This window comes from Sorex araneus, chromosome 2, assembly GCF_027595985.1.
Source record: "Sorex araneus isolate mSorAra2 chromosome 2, mSorAra2.pri, whole genome shotgun sequence".
NCBI lineage: Eukaryota > Metazoa > Chordata > Mammalia > Eulipotyphla > Soricidae > Sorex > Sorex araneus.
In genome coordinates, this window is record NC_073303.1 from 130,619,688 (window position 1) to 130,637,048 (window position 17,361).

The 17,361-nt window shown below is 66.4% G+C and overlaps 3 protein-coding genes across 14 annotated transcripts; all 3 read right to left on the reverse strand.

Annotated features, from left to right (window-relative positions):
- Positions 1 to 170: 170 nt before the first annotated feature.
- On the reverse strand, positions 171 to 5,478 carry MROH6 (maestro heat like repeat family member 6). The gene is made up of 14 exons (XM_004618695.2): positions 4,389 to 5,478; positions 4,153 to 4,305; positions 3,903 to 4,057; positions 3,596 to 3,713; positions 3,295 to 3,479; positions 3,073 to 3,210; positions 2,850 to 2,964; positions 2,633 to 2,776; positions 2,385 to 2,558; positions 1,889 to 2,056; positions 1,593 to 1,712; positions 1,385 to 1,487; positions 1,213 to 1,278; positions 171 to 1,113 (listed from the first exon to the last, which is right to left on the reverse strand). Exons 1-14 carry the CDS (start codon positions 5,064 to 5,066, stop codon positions 866 to 868), a joined length of 2,565 nt encoding a protein of 854 aa, XP_004618752.2. The 5' UTR covers positions 5,067 to 5,478; the 3' UTR covers positions 171 to 865.
- Positions 5,479 to 5,756: 278 nt separating this feature from the next.
- Positions 5,757 to 9,100, reverse strand: NAPRT (nicotinate phosphoribosyltransferase). The gene is given in 12 exon segments (XM_055124494.1): positions 5,757 to 5,996; positions 6,081 to 6,235; positions 6,308 to 6,410; positions 6,583 to 6,663; positions 6,761 to 6,845; positions 6,970 to 7,110; positions 7,178 to 7,374; positions 7,472 to 7,587; positions 7,658 to 7,788; positions 7,904 to 7,986; positions 8,063 to 8,190; positions 8,875 to 9,100. Coding segments are annotated over 12 exon segments (1,686 nt in total).
- A 796-nt stretch (positions 9,101 to 9,896) lies between these two features.
- On the reverse strand, positions 9,897 to 17,315 carry EEF1D (eukaryotic translation elongation factor 1 delta). 12 transcript variants are annotated; one of them, XM_055125966.1, is made up of 10 exons: positions 17,002 to 17,134; positions 15,774 to 15,788; positions 13,793 to 14,826; positions 13,110 to 13,233; positions 12,847 to 12,918; positions 10,790 to 10,886; positions 10,623 to 10,720; positions 10,319 to 10,537; positions 10,044 to 10,238; positions 9,897 to 9,970 (listed from the first exon to the last, which is right to left on the reverse strand). In XM_055125966.1, exons 3-10 carry the CDS (start codon positions 14,824 to 14,826, stop codon positions 9,932 to 9,934), a joined length of 1,878 nt encoding a protein of 625 aa, XP_054981941.1. In that variant the 5' UTR covers positions 15,774 to 15,788; positions 17,002 to 17,134; the 3' UTR covers positions 9,897 to 9,931. The 12 variants fall into 12 exon arrangements, with proteins under 12 accessions (XP_054981941.1, XP_054981938.1, XP_054981942.1 ...); XM_055125963.1 differs by having other exon boundaries at positions 15,705 to 15,788; XM_055125967.1 differs by lacking the exon at positions 17,002 to 17,134 and adding an exon at positions 16,414 to 16,535 and having other exon boundaries at positions 13,110 to 13,230.
- Positions 17,316 to 17,361: the final 46 nt, after the last annotated feature.

Genomic DNA, 17,361 nt, shown 5'->3' on the forward strand with positions numbered 1-17,361 from the left:
GCAGCTTTGGAAAGCGCCAGCTGCCCCCTCCCCTGGGAACAGCAGATACCTCAGCCCCTTCCCAAGCTCCAATCCCTGCCCATCAGTGCACCAGGAGTGCTGCTCGGCCCGACAAAGGCTCAGCCCTCGGTCCACATTGTTTATTTCATTACATTTGTTGTGGTTTGGGGGTCACACTTGGCAGTGCTTAGGGTTTACTCCTGGCAGTGCTCAAAGAACCTGGAGGTCAAACCCAGGTGAGCCACATGCCAGGCAAGCCTCCTAGCCCAGTGCCATCTCTCCAGACATACTGGACAGGCCGCAATCTGGGGGCGTGGTCGCTGCCCTCCAAGTGGCTGTGTGTGGGGGATGCCTGAGGATTTGCAGGCAGACCCACTTGCCAGGCCTCCGAGCGTGGCAGTGCCTTGGAGGGGCCCTGGCTGTCCATGTCTTCCTCATTCCTCACTCAGGCCAGGCGGATGCTGGGGGCCAGCCTGAGGACTCAGGTAGGAGGGGTCTGACGCCCTCACCCCAGACCTGAGCTCCAGGTGTGACCCCAGTCTGTGGGCCCAGGGGAGTCTGTTGACTTCCCAGAGAAACCTTAGGAGTGGGGAGTAGCCATGGGCACGGTGGGGCGGGGGAGGGGGGAAGTGGGAACAGGTGGTCAGTGTGTTGGGGAGGCTGGGCAGCAGAGGACACCACGCCCAGAATGGGGTAGGCAGAGTACTGGCAGAAGGGGGAGGGGCCGCTGGGGAGATGGTGCCTGCAAGGCACTGCTCACTGTCTGGGCCCCAGGCGGGTCACAGGTTGTTCTTGGAAGAATGAGGTGCCCCCAGGCTTGGCTCTGGCGCCAAGTACAGGCACGGCTGGGTGAGGCCCTGCTCACTCAGCCAGGCCCCGAGAAGCCCCAGCGTCCTGCGAGGCTCCGACGCTGGAAGGGGCTGTCGGTGTAGACGGGCTCTGGCCTGGGGGGGCGTGCAAACCGGTGGCCCACATGCACCAGGCGCACCAAGCGGGCGAGGCGGGGGCTGCGGGGTCGGGCCTGCGCGCGGGCCAGGAGCGCCACCTGCTGGGCGGACACCTGAGCAGCGGACAGCACTGCTGGCTCCGGGTCGCTCTGCAGCTGACCCAGGTCTGTGGGGCACAGGAGGCTGTCAGTATGTCCACACCGGCCGGCCGCACCCAGCACCCACTGCCTCCCCAGGACCCGTGCTCTGGCTCTCGGCTCCTCACCCTGCAAGAGGGCATCAAGCAGATCCTGGTCCACACGGCTGGGACTTGCGTGATGGACGAGGAAGCCTGGGTCAAAGAAAGTGTGTAAGCGCCTAACACACCTCCTCAACCCCCTGAAGGGAATGTCACATCCAGAGGTCAGAGGTCTAGGACCAGCCAGGCAGAACCTCACCTATGAGCACGGCAGCTGCCCTGCGCAGGGGGCCCTGAGGACTACGGAGGTAGCCCTGTGTCTGGCTCAGGAAGCGACACACGTGACTCGGGTACCGCTGAACCTGGGTGTGGACAGGAGGGTCAATCCCTGTGGCATGGAGATGTGGGGAACCACAAGGCCGCTGAGGACTCCTTTATGCACAGTCACTGCCCATCTCCCCACTGACCAGGCGGTGACACACTCTGCTCAGGGCCTCCGGGCTGTCGTAATGGGCCACAGTGACCATCTCCTCCAGCAGCCCCCAGCGCAGTGCCTGGTCACAGCGGGCCAGCGTCCACTCTGAGCTCTGGGACCCGTAAGAGAGCAGGAAGGCAAGGGGGCGGTTGTAGGGGGGTAGGGTCATGCAGCCCAAGGACACTCCCGAGGCCACGGGAAGCCGGGGGCCCCAGCACCTGCCCCAGACCCCAACCGGTGTCCTGGAGAGGCTGTGGGGAGGGTTGGGACTCCATGGGGGCAGCCAACCTCAGCAGCATCCCGGCTGGGATCATGCAGACGCAACAGTAGTGGCACCAGACTCTGGAGAACTAACTTCCGCAGGGGGCCGCGGAGCCCCACCCGGAGCCCGCCACGGCCTCGCCGCACCAGGGTCCCCAGCAGCCCGACGGCAGAGGCGCGGACCGAGTCCCGGGCCTGTGTGGGAGGGATCGGTCAGCGGAGCAAGAAAGGAATCTGGCACGAAAGACGCGATAAGGGGTCGGGTGGGAAGGGGTCAGCAAGGTGGACTCGGCAGGGAAGACGGGTTGGGCCAGGTACAGGGGAGAGGGGCAGGGCAGGGGAAGGGGCGTGACCGGGGCGTGGCCGAATGAGGGGCGTGACTGAATGAGGCGTGGCCAGGCAAGGGACCGGGCTGAGGGAGGGCCGAAGGAGGGCGTGGTGCACTGAGGGTGGGGCTGGAGGGAGAGCGTGGTGCTATGGGGCGGGCCTTAAGGGAAGGGGGCGTGCAGGGCTTGTGGCTCACATCGTCCAGCAGAGGTGGGAGGCGTGGCCGCAGCTCCGAGCTTAGAAGTGTCACAGGCGCCCGTGGTCGCAGCAGAAGCCTTCTCAGCGCGCCCAGCGCGGCGCCCACAAGCCGCGCGTCGCCCTCGCCTAGTGCACCCAGCAGTGCAGGCAGCAGCGTGCTCACATGCCGCACCTGCGTGAACAGGGCTGGTGGGCGGACCCGGCGCAGAGCATGCCCCGCCACTGCTTGTCCGGCCCGACACTCACCTTGCCGCGGTTCAGAGCCAGGTGCCCGAGGCCCAGCAGGCCGAGCCAGCGCACGGTGGGCTCAGGGTCACCCTGCCAGGCGCGGAGTCGCTCCAAGATGCTGTCCTCCCGCAGGAGCCGCGCAGTGGGTTGGCTCTGCAAGAGCTGGGCCGGGCAGCGGGGTCAGCACGCTCAGGGCCAGGGCCGTGGCCACCCCCTCACCCCGCAGCGGGCTCACCCCGGTGAAGAAGGCCATGGCTGTGAGGCGCTGCGTGTCGTTCGTGCTACGCAACCGTGGAAGTAAGTCAGCAAAGAGGCCCCGCAGGTGGTGGTCGGCGTGGGCCACCATGGCACTGGGGGGGGAAGGGCGACACAGGGTGGGCAGACATATGTGCTCCCTTGACCAAAGGCCTTCCCTGCACACTGCCCCCAGTCCCCTGTCTCTCCACACTGCCCCGCACCTGGACAGCAGCAGCACACCCTCCAGGTGGGTGTGGGCACCAACCAGCCTTCTCCAGCCTCCGGCCTGCTCCATGCATGTGACCACCATACGGCCGCCATCCCCTGTGAGCAGGGCCTTCAAGGCCTCCACGGCACAGCTGGAACACAAGCGTTGACAGGGGGGCAGTGAGACTGGCTGCAGGCATGGGCCCAATCCCCGCTCCCGCCAGCCTGCCCTTCACCTGGCGTGGCCATGCGGGGGTCCCGGATCTGACGGTGCCCAGACCTTGGGGCTGTCAGGAGAGCGTGTGCTCCGGGCCAGCTCGTGCAGCTGCGTGACCAACACCAGCAAGAGGTGCGGGTAGAAGCCCCGCGTGGCGCCCACGCAGCCGGACACGGCCAGCATCTCCCCGAGGGCGCGCGTGGCCTATGTGGGGAAGGGGGCTCAGAGTGGGGTCCACACTCCCTGGATTGGGTGAGTATTCTGGGGTGCGACCAGGTCTGGACCCCGACCCAGGCCTGGACCCCATTGGGGCCACCTACCGCCAGGGCCTCAGGCTCCGGCCCTGCTGCGCCCTTGAGTGCCCACAGCAGCTGTACCAGCACCTGCCCGTTCACACGCTGGTTCCGACTCAGGCTGCGCCATAGCTCGGTGGCGGCCCTGCAGGTGCAGACACAGTGGAGGCTGGGGCAGACCTGCCTCCCTCCCTGCACCCCTGCACAGAGCAGCCACCCTGTGACCCTGTGACCCTGAGGTAGGCGAGGCAGGGACACAGAGCGGGGAGTCAGACTCCAGGCCCAAGCGGGAAAGGAAGGAGGAAGGAAGCCCCGAGCGGGGGCGGGCCCTCACCTGTCTGGTGGCAGCGAGCAGGGCAACAACGCGCTCACCACGTCCTGCGCGTGGTCCAGAGCCAGCGCACTGAGCACGCGCAGAGCGGCCCTCCGGGGCCTCCCCTCCGCTAGGCTGGGCACCTGCGCCAGCAGCCCCCGCACCAGCGCGTGCACCTGCAGGAGCACAGGGCCCGGTGGGCGCACCACCCCATTGCCGGGCCCACCCTTCTGGGCTTGGGGCTTGGAGTGGGGGTGGGGTAGAAGCTGACCTGTTCCTCCAGCCGCTGCCCCTGGGCCTCCAGTGCTGAGGACAGGGTGAGTGCTGTGGCCTGGGTGCCCGAGTAGCCCGCCTCCTCCATGCAGGCAGCCGTGCACAGGGCCAGGTCGGCGAGGGCTCCCTCCTCCCAGGAGCTTGGGGGAACCTAGGGCAAGTGGGGCGCAGGAAGTGTCACCACCTCTTTAGTCACAGTCTCCCTGCTCCCTGCCCTGGCCCACCAGCACTCACCTGGTGGGGCTCCTCACAGTCCTGTGGTTCCGGGGCACAGGCTGGGGAGCAGGGCCCCGCTCCAGCCACAGGCAGGACCACTCCAATGTCCGACTCCACAACAGGCCCAGGCGCCGTGGAAGGAGGCCCTGTGGGCTGCCCCTGGCCGGCTCGGATCCCCTCAGCCAGCGCTGTCAGGGTCAGTGCCCCCACGGGAGGCCCCTGGGCCCGGCCCCACATACCCCAAGCCATGATCTCGGCAGAGCCCGGCCTGGAGCACCCGCCTCTGGTCCTCTCAGGAAGTCGTGCCCAGGCTTGACCCAGAACAGGCCCCTGGCGGGCGGGACTAGGGACAGGCGTGGCGGCCTGTGTCAGCGTGTGCTGTGGGGGAGGGAGCCACACAGGGTGTGCGGGGTGTGGCGCCCACTGAGACCAGTGCTGGCTTCCTATGGCTGCTGGCCGAGAGTGGCCAGCCTCACGCCGAGCCCTTGTCTGGGTTTGGGCTGGGGGTCTGGGGTGGTCAAGAGGAGAGTCAGAGGGCCTGACTAGGAGGACACACCACGCCCAGCAAGGCCCAGAGGTCTGTACCTGGCTCCAGCCTGGCACTGCTGACTCAGCCCTGGAGAAGCTGTGGGCCAGGGGGCTGGGACTGGGCTGTGCCCACTGCATTCCAACCCTGCCACACTGCAGGACAGGCATGACTGCGAGATGTTGCCACCTCCCGGCTCAGAGCTGGGTCATCGGGGCCGGAGGAGGTACTAGTGTCTGCTGCCCCCCCAGGGTCTGAGAAGTTGGTTCCAGGGGCCCCGAGGGTTGCCCTTAGAGTCCCCGCCTTCCTCCCCCAATGCATGGTCAGCCAGCAGCACCGCAGGTCCTTAGGGAGCCAGGAGAGCCGGTTGGGTGGAATTCCTGGGCAGCGGAAGTGCTCCCTGCAGTGCCCCAGACTGTCAGCATTTCCTCACGCCCTCTTCTGCCCGGTGTCCGCCTGCTGCCAGCCCCTGCCCTGGGCAGTTCCCTGGGGCCCTGTGCTAAAGCCTAGTGGGTCTGAGGTCACTCACTTGACGGCCCAGCGGCAGGTCAGGCATCCTCCTGGCTGACCCTGACCCCATGGAAGACGTCAGACCATGGGAGCTGGAGGGGGCTGGGTCCAGTGGCAGGCAACCCCTGGCTTCTTCCTTTGCCTGGAAAGCTTAGGAGCCACTGAGGGGCAGCACAGGGCACCTGAATTCTTGAACCCCTGGCCCCTCGCATAGACCCTGCATGGGCGCCCCTCAGCCCTGGGCCCAGGACACTAAACCAGGCAGTGGCTCGCAGGAGGCCCTGGGAAAAAAGACAGGAGACTGCTGTGGAGAGGGGCTCGTGTTATTTCCATGCCGCCCACTGCAGGCTTCACACAGGGGCTCCCGCACGCAAACTGTCCACCAGGGCCCGAAGCTTCTCAGACAGCGCCACCTGCAGGGGGTGGGTGGGCGGTCAGAGGGGAGGGGTGCAGTGGACGGGAGTGCCTGGGGCCCCACCCACCTGGTACTCTGCAGGCTGCTGCAGCCGTAGGTGCTCCGGGCGCAGCTGGCCCAGGCAGCGCTGGGCGAAGGCTCTGGACTCGGCCAGGAGTGGGAGGGGCTCACACAGCTGGGGGGTGGGGAGGAAGCAAGTAAGAGGCGGCCCAGGGCCAGGGGTCAAGGGCTCCTCTGGGTGCAAGGTGCAGATGGTCACCTGTCCCTGCTGGACCCACATCCGCAGCAGTGGCTCCACATGCGCTGGCCGCACGGTGAGGGCCTCCTGCGCCCCTCGAGGCCAGACCCTCAGCTCCTGGCCAGCTTGGGGTGCCGGCTCTTCTACCAGCTGTAGCAAGTCCAGCAGCGGAGCCCCTGTGGGAGGGGGATAGGGCTGATGTCGAGGGCCTGGGGACAGGGAAGGGGGGTGGGGGGCAGGGTGCTCACCGCTGGGATCCAGGAGGCGAAAGGCAGCCTTGCTCCCGGGGAGTGTCTGCTTCTCGGGGTCCTCAGTCAGCTTCATGCGAGGCTGGCCGGCCACGGACACAAGCTGTGGGAGAGGACCCAGACAATGAACCCGCCCTGGCCCCTGCCCTCTGGTACCCTGCCTCAGGCCCTCCCCTGTGACCCCATAGCACCCTCACAGGCTTACCCCTCCATAGGCCTGCCCCCACCCCAGCTCGGCTCACCTCCCTTCTGCTTCCCAGCACACCCTACCCCACCTTGTAGACACAACCCAGGGAAGGCTGCAAAGGGCAGGTGACCACGCTGGTGCCGATCCCAATGACATTGACCTCACTGCCCTGAAAGGGGACAGGAGGTGGCTCAGCCTAAGCCTACAGGGCCCCTGTCCCCTCTGCCCCTTCCCGCAGGAACCGGCAGGAGCCCAGCACTGCCTACCTCCTGGGCCAGGCGGGCCAGCTCCTCCTCGTTAACGTTATTGCTGACAGCAATGGGGATGGACTCCAGCCAGGGCACCTGGAACCTGTGGGGGTGCAGTGTCCACCTCCCTCTCCCGGCTTCACCCTGGAGGCCTCCCCGGTCAGCATCTGGCTTGTTCCTTGCAGTTCCTGGCCCTGCTCCATGCCCGGGACTCCCCAGGAACTTACCGGGCTGCTAGGGTCCGGAAGACCCCGCGGATCTCGTGGGCCTGCAGAAGCAGGTCGCCGCTGTCCAGCCTCACGCCCACTGCCTGGTAGCCCAGCTCGCCCAGGGCCAGGGCCACGGCCAGGAAGTTGGGGAGGCCACTCCTGCTGGCAGAGGCAAGCATGGAGGGGCTAGGGCGGCCTGGGGGGAGGGCAGGACCCCGAGTCTCACCTCCGCACGCTGTAGGTGTCCAGCAAGCCCTGGAAGGCCTGGGGGAAGGCCAGTGCGTAGGCCACGAAGGCTGCCCGCTCTCCTCTGTGTGGCTCCTGCACCCCCAGACCCAGCTGGACACACACACGCTCCAGCCACATCTCCACATGTGTGGCCAGATCTACCGTGGGGCCGTGGCCGCTGGCTGGAGCCAACATCTGCTGAGGAGACGGATGGTGAGCAGGGAACTCGGCCAACAGGGATGCTGGTGCCCCTTCCAGACAAGGCTGACCTGGGTGGACGGGGGCTACTGACCGGGTCTGGGTGCACCTCCGTGCCTGAGAAGGACATGACGAAGGAATGTGCCAGGGTTCCGGCCACCGGCACACCCCGAAGCTGCCCGGCCAGCACATTGCTGGTGCCATCGAAGCCTGTGGCAGAGCTGCGGGTCAGAGGGTCTGTGGTATAGGAGGCAGCTGCCCCACCCTCTGCCCGCCTCACCTCCCAGGTAGCTGTAAGTGGACGCCGACAGACCCCCATCGGGCCCCTGGGCACGCCGCAGTCCCATCTCCAGCAGCCGCTTCCCTGGACCGGCAATCAGGCGGAGCCGTGCAGCATTGGTGGCAATGAGGCTGGGGGCGTGGGGCGGGGGTGAGTGAGGGCCAGAGAGGCACCCCAAGCCCTAGTGCCCCACCCTCTAGGTGTGCCCAGTGGCAGCTATCTTATGCCCCTGCCCCCAGTGCACACCTGGCATAGCTGTACAGGCAGAGCAGCGGCGTCTCGAGCAGCTGCACCACCAAGAGAGGACCGGTCACCTGCAGCAGTGGCACCTGCAGGTGAGGGGCGTTCAGCATGGGCCACCACAGACCCGCCGCCCAGCTGCCCACTCGCCCTGCCCGTACTCACGCCAGGGAAGGCAAGCGAGCCCTCGGGCAAGGCCCGCACAGTCACCCCAGAGCAGTCAATGGCCCGAAGATGCTCGAAGAATGCGGGCTCCGTGTCTGGGGGCAGTACCGAGGCCAGAAACTGCACATCTGGGGAGAAGCATGTGGAGCTGAGTGGGATGCTATAACCTGGGGACAGCCCAGACAAGTGGGGTGCAACCCCTGGGACAATCTGGCCAGCGGGGTGCAACCCCCGAAGAGCCTGACTAGGAGCTGCACGTCTGGGGACAGAGCGCAGGGTCATGAGGGGTGTGACCCTGGGGACAGCCCAGCCAGCAGGGAGCGACCCCTGGAACTGCATGTCTGGGGAATAGCACGTGGGGCTGAGTGGGAATTGGGATCCCGGACAGCCCAACCAGGAGCTGTACATGGCAGGGGAAGGGGGGTAGGAGGAGGCGGGGGTGGGCAGGGCGTGTTCCCGGGGGAAGAACATGGGTCTTGGAGGGCGCGATCCTGCACTTCTAAGGACTGAGTTGGGGGGAGCCTGGGCGGGGCAGGTGACTCCCCCCTCCCGCAACTGCACATCCTGGGACAGTGCCTGGAGCAGGATGGGCGTGACACCCCCCCCCCTTGGAACTGCATGTAGGGACAGAGCGGGTTGGGGCAGGCTCCCCAGGGAACTGCATGTCCCAGAACAGAGCGCAGGGAGAGGGGTGCTCCCCCTACCCCCGAGAACTACACGTCCCAGGACAGAGTGCATGGGGCTGGGCAATGCTGGGAGGGTGCGACACCCTGGGACTGCACGTCCAGGAACCCCCCGCGTCAGGCGTGTACCTGCTTCCCGCAGGCGGAAGGTGCGCAGGAAGCGCACACAGTCCCGCAGCCCAGCGGCCAGCACGAAGGCGCCGCCAAACGGGCAGCGGCGGAAGAAGAGCTCGAAGTCAGCGGGCTCCCGCGCACGGCCTGCACGCCAGTAGCCCAGCGCCATGGTCACCTGGTAGAGGTCGGTGAGCAGTGGACGCGCCGCTGCCAGCCCCTCAGGGTCCTGCTCCGTCGCCATCGGGTCTAATGCCCAGCCCGCCCTGCCGTGACACGCTGCAGCGGGTGCCTCCCCGCCCTCGGCCCGCCCAGCCCTCCGCCTCCTCTGAGCTGCCCTCCCCCATCCCAGGGCCCCTTGGGGCAGGATCCAGTTTCCAGCCTGGAACTCCCAGCGAGGGTGGAGAGGGAAAAGGCGGGGCAGGCCCCGCTTGGCTAACCTTTGTCCCCCAACACACCCAGCCATCCAGGTGCAGGGCACCAGGACTCAGGTCCTGTGGGAAGGCCCCTGCACCCCTAGTCTCCAGCCAACTGCAGCCCACAGAGCCCTGGGCCCCGGTATAGAAGGGTTGGACACAGCTGAGCCATCTGGGTGTCCAGGGCTATAGGATATGTACTGTTGGGGGGGGCAGGGCAAGCATGGGGCTGGGTGGCCCCTGGGGCAAGGAGACACCTGGCAGCAGGGAGTCAGGAGAGCTGTGGCCTTGGCAGCAGGCCCCATCGGGCCCCAGTGGGCCACTCCCCCAGGTGCTAGCACAGGGGGCTGGTAAGGCACCTGAAGGAAACTGCTGAGGGACAGATGGGCGGGCACAGGGTGTCAAGTACAGCTCATAGGGGGAGTGGCCAAAACACACAGGATGGGCGGAAGCCACGGGGCAGGGTGCTGAGCCACGTCCAGGCCACGTCCAGCACTAACCACCTCAGAATAGGAGCAGGGCCAGAGCTTGCCCTGCCCACGACCCAGCAGGGTTCAACCCCTGGCATCCCGTTCGCCTCCCTGAGGCCCCCAGGGGCCCACTTCAGAAGACTGCAGAGCCAGGTGCGAGAATCTATTTTTATTGATGGCACGGAGGGCTCAGATCTTGTTGAAGGCAGCAATGTCCACACTCTGCACCTGAAGGTGGGAGGGATGTGGTGAGCGGGTCGCCGCCCCAACCCCCGGCCCCCACCCTGGGCTGCCCACTCACGTGCTCCTCAAACTTGGTGATCTCCTCCTCTAGAAGGTCCGTGCCCACCTTGTCGTCCTCTACCACGCACTGGATCTGCAGCTTGCGGATACCATAGCCCACGGGCACAAGCTTGGAGCCCCCCCAGGTCAGCCCGTCCAGCTGGACAGAGCGCACACAGGCCTCCAGCTGTGCCATGTCCGTTTCGTCATCCCACTGAGGGCAGAGGGAGAGGTGGTGAGCAGGGGGACAGGGATGGCGGGAAGCCACAGGGGGCAGCCACTCGTGGCACTCACAGGCTTCACATCCAGGAGGATGGAAGACTTGGCCACCAGCACGGGCTTCTTGGCCTTCTTCTCAGCGTACTGCCGCAGCCGTTCCTCCCGCAGCCGCGCCGCCTCCTTGTCCTCCTCCTCATCACTGCCGAACAGGTCCATGTCGTCATCCTCATCGTCCTCAGTGGCCGTGGCCGCCTTCTGGGTTGGGGGCTGCACTTGGCGCATGGGAGACACGTGCTGCGAGGGGGAGGGGTGGGGAGGGGTGAGGCTGTGGGTGCGGTGGGTTGTGGCCTTGGGAGCAGGGCGCCGGGAGGGCACACACCTGGGTCTGCGGGGTGGCCCGCTGGGCAGGTGAGCTCTTCTCCAGCGCACTCAGCCGGGCCTCCAGCTTGGAGAGGGCCTGCTGCAGGCCCTGTACCACTGCGGGGTCAGAGGAGCGTCAGCAGGTGGTGCAGGGCCCCGGCACCCACCCGCCAGCCCGGGCCTCACCGCCTCGCAGGCCCTGGTTCTCCACTTCCAGGCTGGCAATGCGCAGCACAAGCTCGCTGTGGTCTCCTCCTGGCCCACTGGCGCCTGGGCCGGAGCCCTGAAAGGCAGGAGGGTGAGAGGGCTGGTGTCTGGCCAGCAGAAGCCCTGTTCCCAGCCCTCCAAAGTCAAGTGCCGGGCAGGGGTGGGGTGCTGGCTCACTGCCACACTCAGACAAGCACAAAGCAGGGCCCCGGCAGCCCCACACAGGACCAGGCAGAGGACTTAGTCCCAGGCGCATCAGCAGGGCTGGAGAGCACTGCCTGGAGCTGGAAGGGGAGGGAGAGCCACTGAGGGGAGTATGGGTGGAGCGAGAATATGCAGGGGGCAGCCCCCCTTCCCCATGTGGCCACTCGGCACAGCAGCGGTGAGGAGCGCTGTGGCCTCTCCCGGCCCACTGCAGCTCCCTGCTGGGTACCGAGTGGCATCACGACCAGCCTGCAGAACCCGCCATGTGGAAGCCTCACTCCCAGCTGAAGCGAGGTGATGGCAATTTTCTGGGGTCCAGAGCAAGGGTACACACCTCCCCACTGCTTCTGGTGGACTGGAGCACCACGGCCTGGAGATCCTACCCCCACCCCTTCCTGTCATAAGCCCGGCAGGCACTCAGGTGCCCTGCCTGCTGGGGGCAGTGTCTCAAATCGGGGGCACAGTGGCACATGTGCCTATGGGGGGTGCGCTAGGCTCCTGAGCAGCTGGCAGATCACAGGAGCAGGAACCCCCAGCGTGACTCTGGGTCACACCCATCAGGCAGGTGGTGCCCAGAAGGGTGAGGTATGAGACACCCCAACCCCCACCAAGCCTGCCTGCAGATGCACCCCACAGCAGCTGTGTGGCTCAATGGGTCACCACAGCGCTGGGAGCAGCGGCTCACTAGCGTCTCCCCAGGCCCAGGCACAGCTGCTGCACCCAGCACAGGTGTCCCGAATCAGGTGGGGGTGCCTGCAGCCAAGAGCCCCAGGACAGGCCTTCTGTACCCCAGCCTGGGTATAATGGCCAGTATCTCTGTGACAGCAGCAGGGCCCCAGACTGTGGGACAGAACAGGGACAGCCTGGGGCCTCCAGCAGCAGCAGCACAGCCCACGGACACTCCAGTGTCCATGAATTCAGGCCTGCTAGGTCCAGAGGGCAGTAAGTAGGGCAGGGTCCAGTGGCCACAGTGCGAGTCAGAGAGCAGGGACATGAATGCACGGGGGAGCTGCTGGCACTTTCGCTCGAGAGGTGGTGGCTGCACTGGGCCCTAAAGGTCACTGGCCATGAGGAGATAACTGGGGGACGGGTCTGGGAGTCCGGGGACAGCCACTCCTCCCCAGGAACAGAAGAAGTTGGTGCCGGTGAGCGGGGACACCTAGGGGCCTGCGAGTGTGGGTCCTCCCAGAGTCTGGACGCAGGGCCCCGAGTCCTGGGTCAAACAGTTGGGCTGTCGGGTTGAGCACAGTGCTTTTGGCCAGGCAGTAGCAGACACGCAAGCCTGGCCCCTAGGGGCAGAGGAAAAACCAAAGGCCGAAGGCCTGCCAGGACTAAAGGGCTGGAAATGGCTGATAAAACCTCAGCGGCCAATAAGCTCTCAAAGTGGGGGCCAAGTCGAGGCTCGCTCCATCCCCAGCACCACAAGGTGCAAGAAGCCCTGGGAGCAGCCCCTCAGCACCAGGAGAGCCAAAAGCAAGAATAAAGGGAAGGCAAATGGCTGGGGCAGGAGTGGGAGGCTGGCAGCTGCCCTCTTCTGAGGGGACCACGGCTGGCCTGCAGAGTGTGGCTGAACCAGATCCTGGAACCCTGAGCCTAACTTACAGTGAGGTCACTGGCTGAAACCAGACAGGTGCCACTGAAGGTCCTTGTCCTCCATCCCCAGGGATGGGGACAGCATGGCAGTGAGGCAAGGTCACTGCTGCTGGGGCCACATGCCCAGGAGAGGCAAGGGGCCAGTTCCATGAGGGGGCAGGAGGCCCAAGTAGGTGCGGTGCCGCAGGCCAGCAGACCGGGCCAGGCAAGGACACTGGACACCACGCCGTGGTACTCACTCCAGCCAGGGATTTCTGGATGTTCTCTCTGGCTCTTGCAATGTCGCGGAGGATGAGGCTGGCGCCGTTCTCCTGCGGACAGTGCAGAAAGAACTGTCTTTCCCTCATCAAAAATTTTAGTTAAAAAAAAAATAAATAAAAGGGCCTTCCTGTGGGGGTGAAAGCCTGGCGCAGAAGCTTAGCAGAAGCGAAAACTGGCTGTCACCCTGGCAAGGATCGAGGCAGACCGGTGGCTGGTGGCCAGCCCCGCCCCCAGCCCCTACCTGGCGTGTGGAGCCACCTGCTGGCCCATTCATCTGCTCGTAGAACTTCCTCTCTGCGTCATCGAACTTGAATTTGTCAAACCAGATCTTCTCATGCACAAGGAAGTTTGTGGCCATTTTCCTGCTGGGAGAGTGGAGGGGAGGCTGAGGCGGCTGCGGCAAGGCCTGCTCGGGGGCACCCCCGCCCGTGCCCTTCAAAGCTGGGGAGACCAGCGGCTCAGGGCAGTCACAACGGCAGGGAACTGTGCCAAGAGCACACCTGTTCAAGGTTAGGTTCATGCCACCAGAGGCCGCAGGCTTGCACCTGTGTGGCTGATTCTGGAACCGGCAAGCTGGGAGCACTGTGGCATGGCCCACAGGGGCACCACCGCCCAGAAACCCTCCCCCCAGCAGGCCCGAGTGTGCCCGGCCCCAATGACAGCAGCCAGGCCACCGCCATCAGTTCACGGCCTGTTCCCATCCCTCCAAAGCCAAGTTGAGGGGTCACCCCGGGAGAAGAGGGTTCACTTGGCTTCTCTCAGGTCCAGCTTCTGCCCCACCTGCCCAGCGGGCGAGGCATGCCCATCCCCATGGCCTGATGGCACATCTCCCGCCCCTCCCCCACACCCAGCGCGAGAGCCCATCTGCTGGGCGGGTCCAAGAGTCTCAGGACCCCGCCAAGGGTCCCAGTACGTGGCTCCTACTTGGGTCTCAGGCTGGATATGGATGGGCCAACCCGGGGCGTGGGACGGTGAGCCAGGGCCGCGGCCTCAAGGCGCCAGGCCATGCGGAGTGCCTCGGCAGCATGGTGGCGGCACTCAGCAGAGTCGTAGGTGGGCTTGCTCAGCCAGGGGGCTTCGGCGTCCTTGTGCAGGAGGTACCAGTGAGGCAGGGCCGAGGGGGCCTCCCCGTCTGGCCGCCGTGGCCCTGCCCGTTTGCTTCCTGTGGCGTTGCGGCCCCGCCGATCTCTGTGGGCCCGCCGGGCTCCCTCAGCCTGGCCAGCTCGCTCCTGTAGACGCACCTTCCCGGGCGGGTGGCCGTCGCACAGGGCCGCGTCACAGTGGGGCTTCTCCAGCCAGGCCTCCTGCACCAGGGTCTGCAGGCTGCCCAGAGGGGGCTGCCCTCTGGTCGGCAGGCTGAGCTGGCAGGGGGGGGCCAGGTCAGGCGCAGGGACCCTCTGGCCAGTGTCGGGAATGCCCTGCAGACTGCTCCCTTCCGTGGCCATCAGCAGGGTTTGTGACCACTCCACAAAGGCCCGTTCAGCCTTATCGAAGGCTGGCTTGTTCACCCAGATGCCCCAGGTCACATGGTGGCAGGCCACCAGGCTGCCATGAGTGCAGGGGCCGCGTGGGCCCAGGGCCGGTGGCTGGGCTGCCTGGGCGGCCACATTTGCCAGCCTCTGGCGGTAGTGGCTCTCAGCCTGGTCGAAAAGCGGTTTGTCGAGCCAGACGTGGTCCGCCGAGAGGCCCACAAGGGCCAGGGCCGCTTGGCCCAGCCCGCCTTTGGGGGAGCGCTTCCTCTTCTTCTGCAGAGTCTTCTTCCCTGGGCGCTCCCTGCCTGGCTCGCTCCGGCCACTCTCTAGGGCCTTGGCCTCCCCGGTGTCCTCAGGGCCGGGCCCGTTCACGGCCAGAGCCTCGCTCAGGGGCTGCAGGGGGGCAGCAGCTTGTGCGGCCTCCCCATGCGTCTGCGTGTCCTCCCAGACGCTCTCCAGGGCAGGGGGGGCCTTCCCGCTCCTCATCTTCGGCGCAGCGTGAAAAGCAAGCACAGGGTGGCAGTTGCAGCAGTCGGCCCATGCACGGTGGGTGCAGGGTACCCCCCACCCCCTGCGGGCATGCTGCGGAGGACCGGGGACACGACCACAGGGATGCCAGAAGACCACGTGCAAAGGTGGAGCCAAGCAAAAGCGCCATGCATGCCAGACTGCCGCCAAGCCTCCAGGACATGTGCAGGACATGCCCAGACAGACCCCGAGGGCACGTCCTGTGGCAGAGGTGGCCCCCCAGCCTGTGTCGTTCCCCCCACCCCTCCCCCGGGAAGCTGAAGGTGGGGAGCAGGCAAGGGACACTTGGCCAGACAACCAAGCTGCATCCTGGAGCTCTGCTCCTGTGGGGACCACCCGGCAGCTGGCCGGTGGGGGTTTTCCCAGAATAGACCTGCCTCTGGCTTCTGCAGCATCTAGGCCCATAAACTAACCAAGGACCTGAGCAGGAACAGTCCCCGGGCGGGGGGGGGCACTGTCCCCAGCACAGAGGCAGGTCTCAGCCCCAGAGACCTCGGGCAGCATCCCAGAACTCAGCGGGGACAGGGACAGGGACAGGTACAGTGAGGTCCCTGGGGGAAGAGTGCAGGGCTGAGGGCCGGGACAGAGCCCAGGGCTTGAGTTCCAGTCTGCCCTGGCCTTCCCCCAGGCTGGTAGTGGTACTCACCAAGGCCAGGCTACCAGCTGGGCAGTAGTAGGGGCAAAGTGTGCACCCAGGGGCTTGGGCATTGTGACATCACCCACTATGCCTGAGGGGCAAAGCCCAGGGGCCCGTTCAGGAACTAGGCTTCTCTCACAGCTTGACACAGGACACACAAGCGGGGATTGGCATGCCAGACTGGGCCCCCTGGACGTACCCCAGTGCCAGGACCCTGACAGGGTCTGGGAGGACTGTCCCCCACCAGCAGGCGGGCCCGGGTACTCACTTTGGCTCTAATCTCCTAGGAGAGCGTGAAGAGAAAGCAGCAGGTTAGAGGCAGCAGAAGGGAGCCCTTTTCAGAAACAGCTGGTGAGGCGCACGGGTGAGTTTGACAAGAGAAGGACGCACAGCACCGGCCCGACCCACCACCAATCCCAGAGGGCTGCTCGGACTTCACTCAGAATGAGGGTCCCTGGAGATGAGGCCTGGGCAGGCCATGGACACCAACCCGAGACCCATAAGAGGATCCCAACCCTGAGGGCTCAAGGAGTCTTGAAGATCTGGAGCAAAGCAGGCTGGCAGAACCCTCCTGGGTCAGACATGAGGCCTCCAGAGGTGGCTGGCTCCTCTGCAGGGCCAGTGGGCGCCCACCCTCTCAGGGCGTGCCCAGGTGTGGAATTCGGGAGGCTAGGGTCCGGGCCCCTGCCTACCACGCCTGGCCAGTGAACCTTCATGCCTTCTCCAGGGGAATCTGGGCACTGAGGTGAAGGCAGCCACCAGGACAGCACAAGACAGTGGCCAGAGTGGGGGTGCAGGCTAGGTCCCGAGGGAAGGCTGCTGCCCCCTCACATGCCCCTACCCACGGCACTGTGGGCTGGATGCCAGTGCAGGGGGGCGACCTGACCCAACACTGCCCCCCCACACACCTGCACTGCTCTCCACTCGGCCTCATAGCCTGTGCCCGCACCCCATCAGCGTAGCCTGGCACTGGCGCCAACAGCAGAGCACGTTGTCAGTTTCTGAAAATCATCACTTTCTAGGAATCTTCTTTTTCCCAGCGTTTGGGGCCACATACGGCTGTAATAACCGGGGTGTGGGAGGTAACCATATGTGGTGCAGAAATGGAACTGGGGTAAGCCAGGGCAAGGCAGCACCCTGGCCTTGGCCACATCCCCGACCAGGCTTTCTGGGGGTCCGATAGGCGCCGCGGGGCCTGGGGTGGTGGGGACACGCACCACGCCCACACCTGCCAACAGCGCAGGGACGCTCGGGGACCCGTGTCCCCGGGGCCGCCCTGCCCCATGGGGTTACGTCCACCTGGCCTGGAGCCCACCGGCCCCCGGCCGCTTCTCAGAGTCAGCAGAACCCCGCGGCCCGAACCCGCGCTCGGCCGCCACGTGGCCGCGGCCCCGCCCCCGGTGCGCGCAGAGCTGTGCTCGGCCCCGGCCCGGCCGGCGCGCAGGGGTCCCGGCGTGGGGGTCCCGGCGTGGGCGGGCGCAGGCAGTGGTACTCACACGCCAGCCAAGGACGCGGCGAGCACGGAGCAGACCGGCGGCGCGGGGCGCAGGAGGAAAGGGCGGGCCCGGGCGCCGCGCACGGAAGTGAAGCCCCGGGCGCTCCCACGCGCCGCGCGGGGGACGACCCCAGCTCGGCGGCGCGGCTCCCGCGCGCGGGGAGCGACCCCACGCCCGCGCGGAGGACAGGGGAACGGGAGTCCCGCAGAGCCAGCCTCTACCCGCAAGAGCCGGAGCGAGCGGCCGGGAGCCGGGCGGCTGCCCGTGCCGCGCTCGCCCCCTCCGCTGCTCCTCCCGTGGACTCGCCCGACTGGGGCGGTGCGGACCGGCCGCACCGGGTGACGCTCGGGGCGGGGCTTG

Coding starts and splice junctions, on each gene's coding strand:
- MROH6 (XM_004618695.2), bottom strand. CDS start 5,066: ATGCCTGTCCTGCAGTGTGGCAGGGTTGGAATGCAGTGGGCACAGCCC. Junction 2,777..2,849: donor CCATGGCCTTCTTCACCGGG/GTGAGCCCGCTG, acceptor TGCCCGGCCCAG/CTCTTGCAGAGCCAACCCAC. Junction 1,279..1,384: donor GGCAGCTGCCGTGCTCATAG/GTGAGGTTCTGC, acceptor TCTTTGACCCAG/GCTTCCTCGTCCATCACGCA.
- EEF1D (XM_055125966.1), bottom strand. CDS start 14,826: ATGAGGAGCGGGAAGGCCCCCCCTGCCCTGGAGAGCGTCTGGGAGGAC. Junction 10,721..10,789: donor GAACCAGGGCCTGCGAGGCG/GTGAGGCCCGGG, acceptor CTGACCCCGCAG/TGGTACAGGGCCTGCAGCAG. Junction 9,971..10,043: donor TCACCAAGTTTGAGGAGCAC/GTGAGTGGGCAG, acceptor TCCCACCTTCAG/GTGCAGAGTGTGGACATTGC.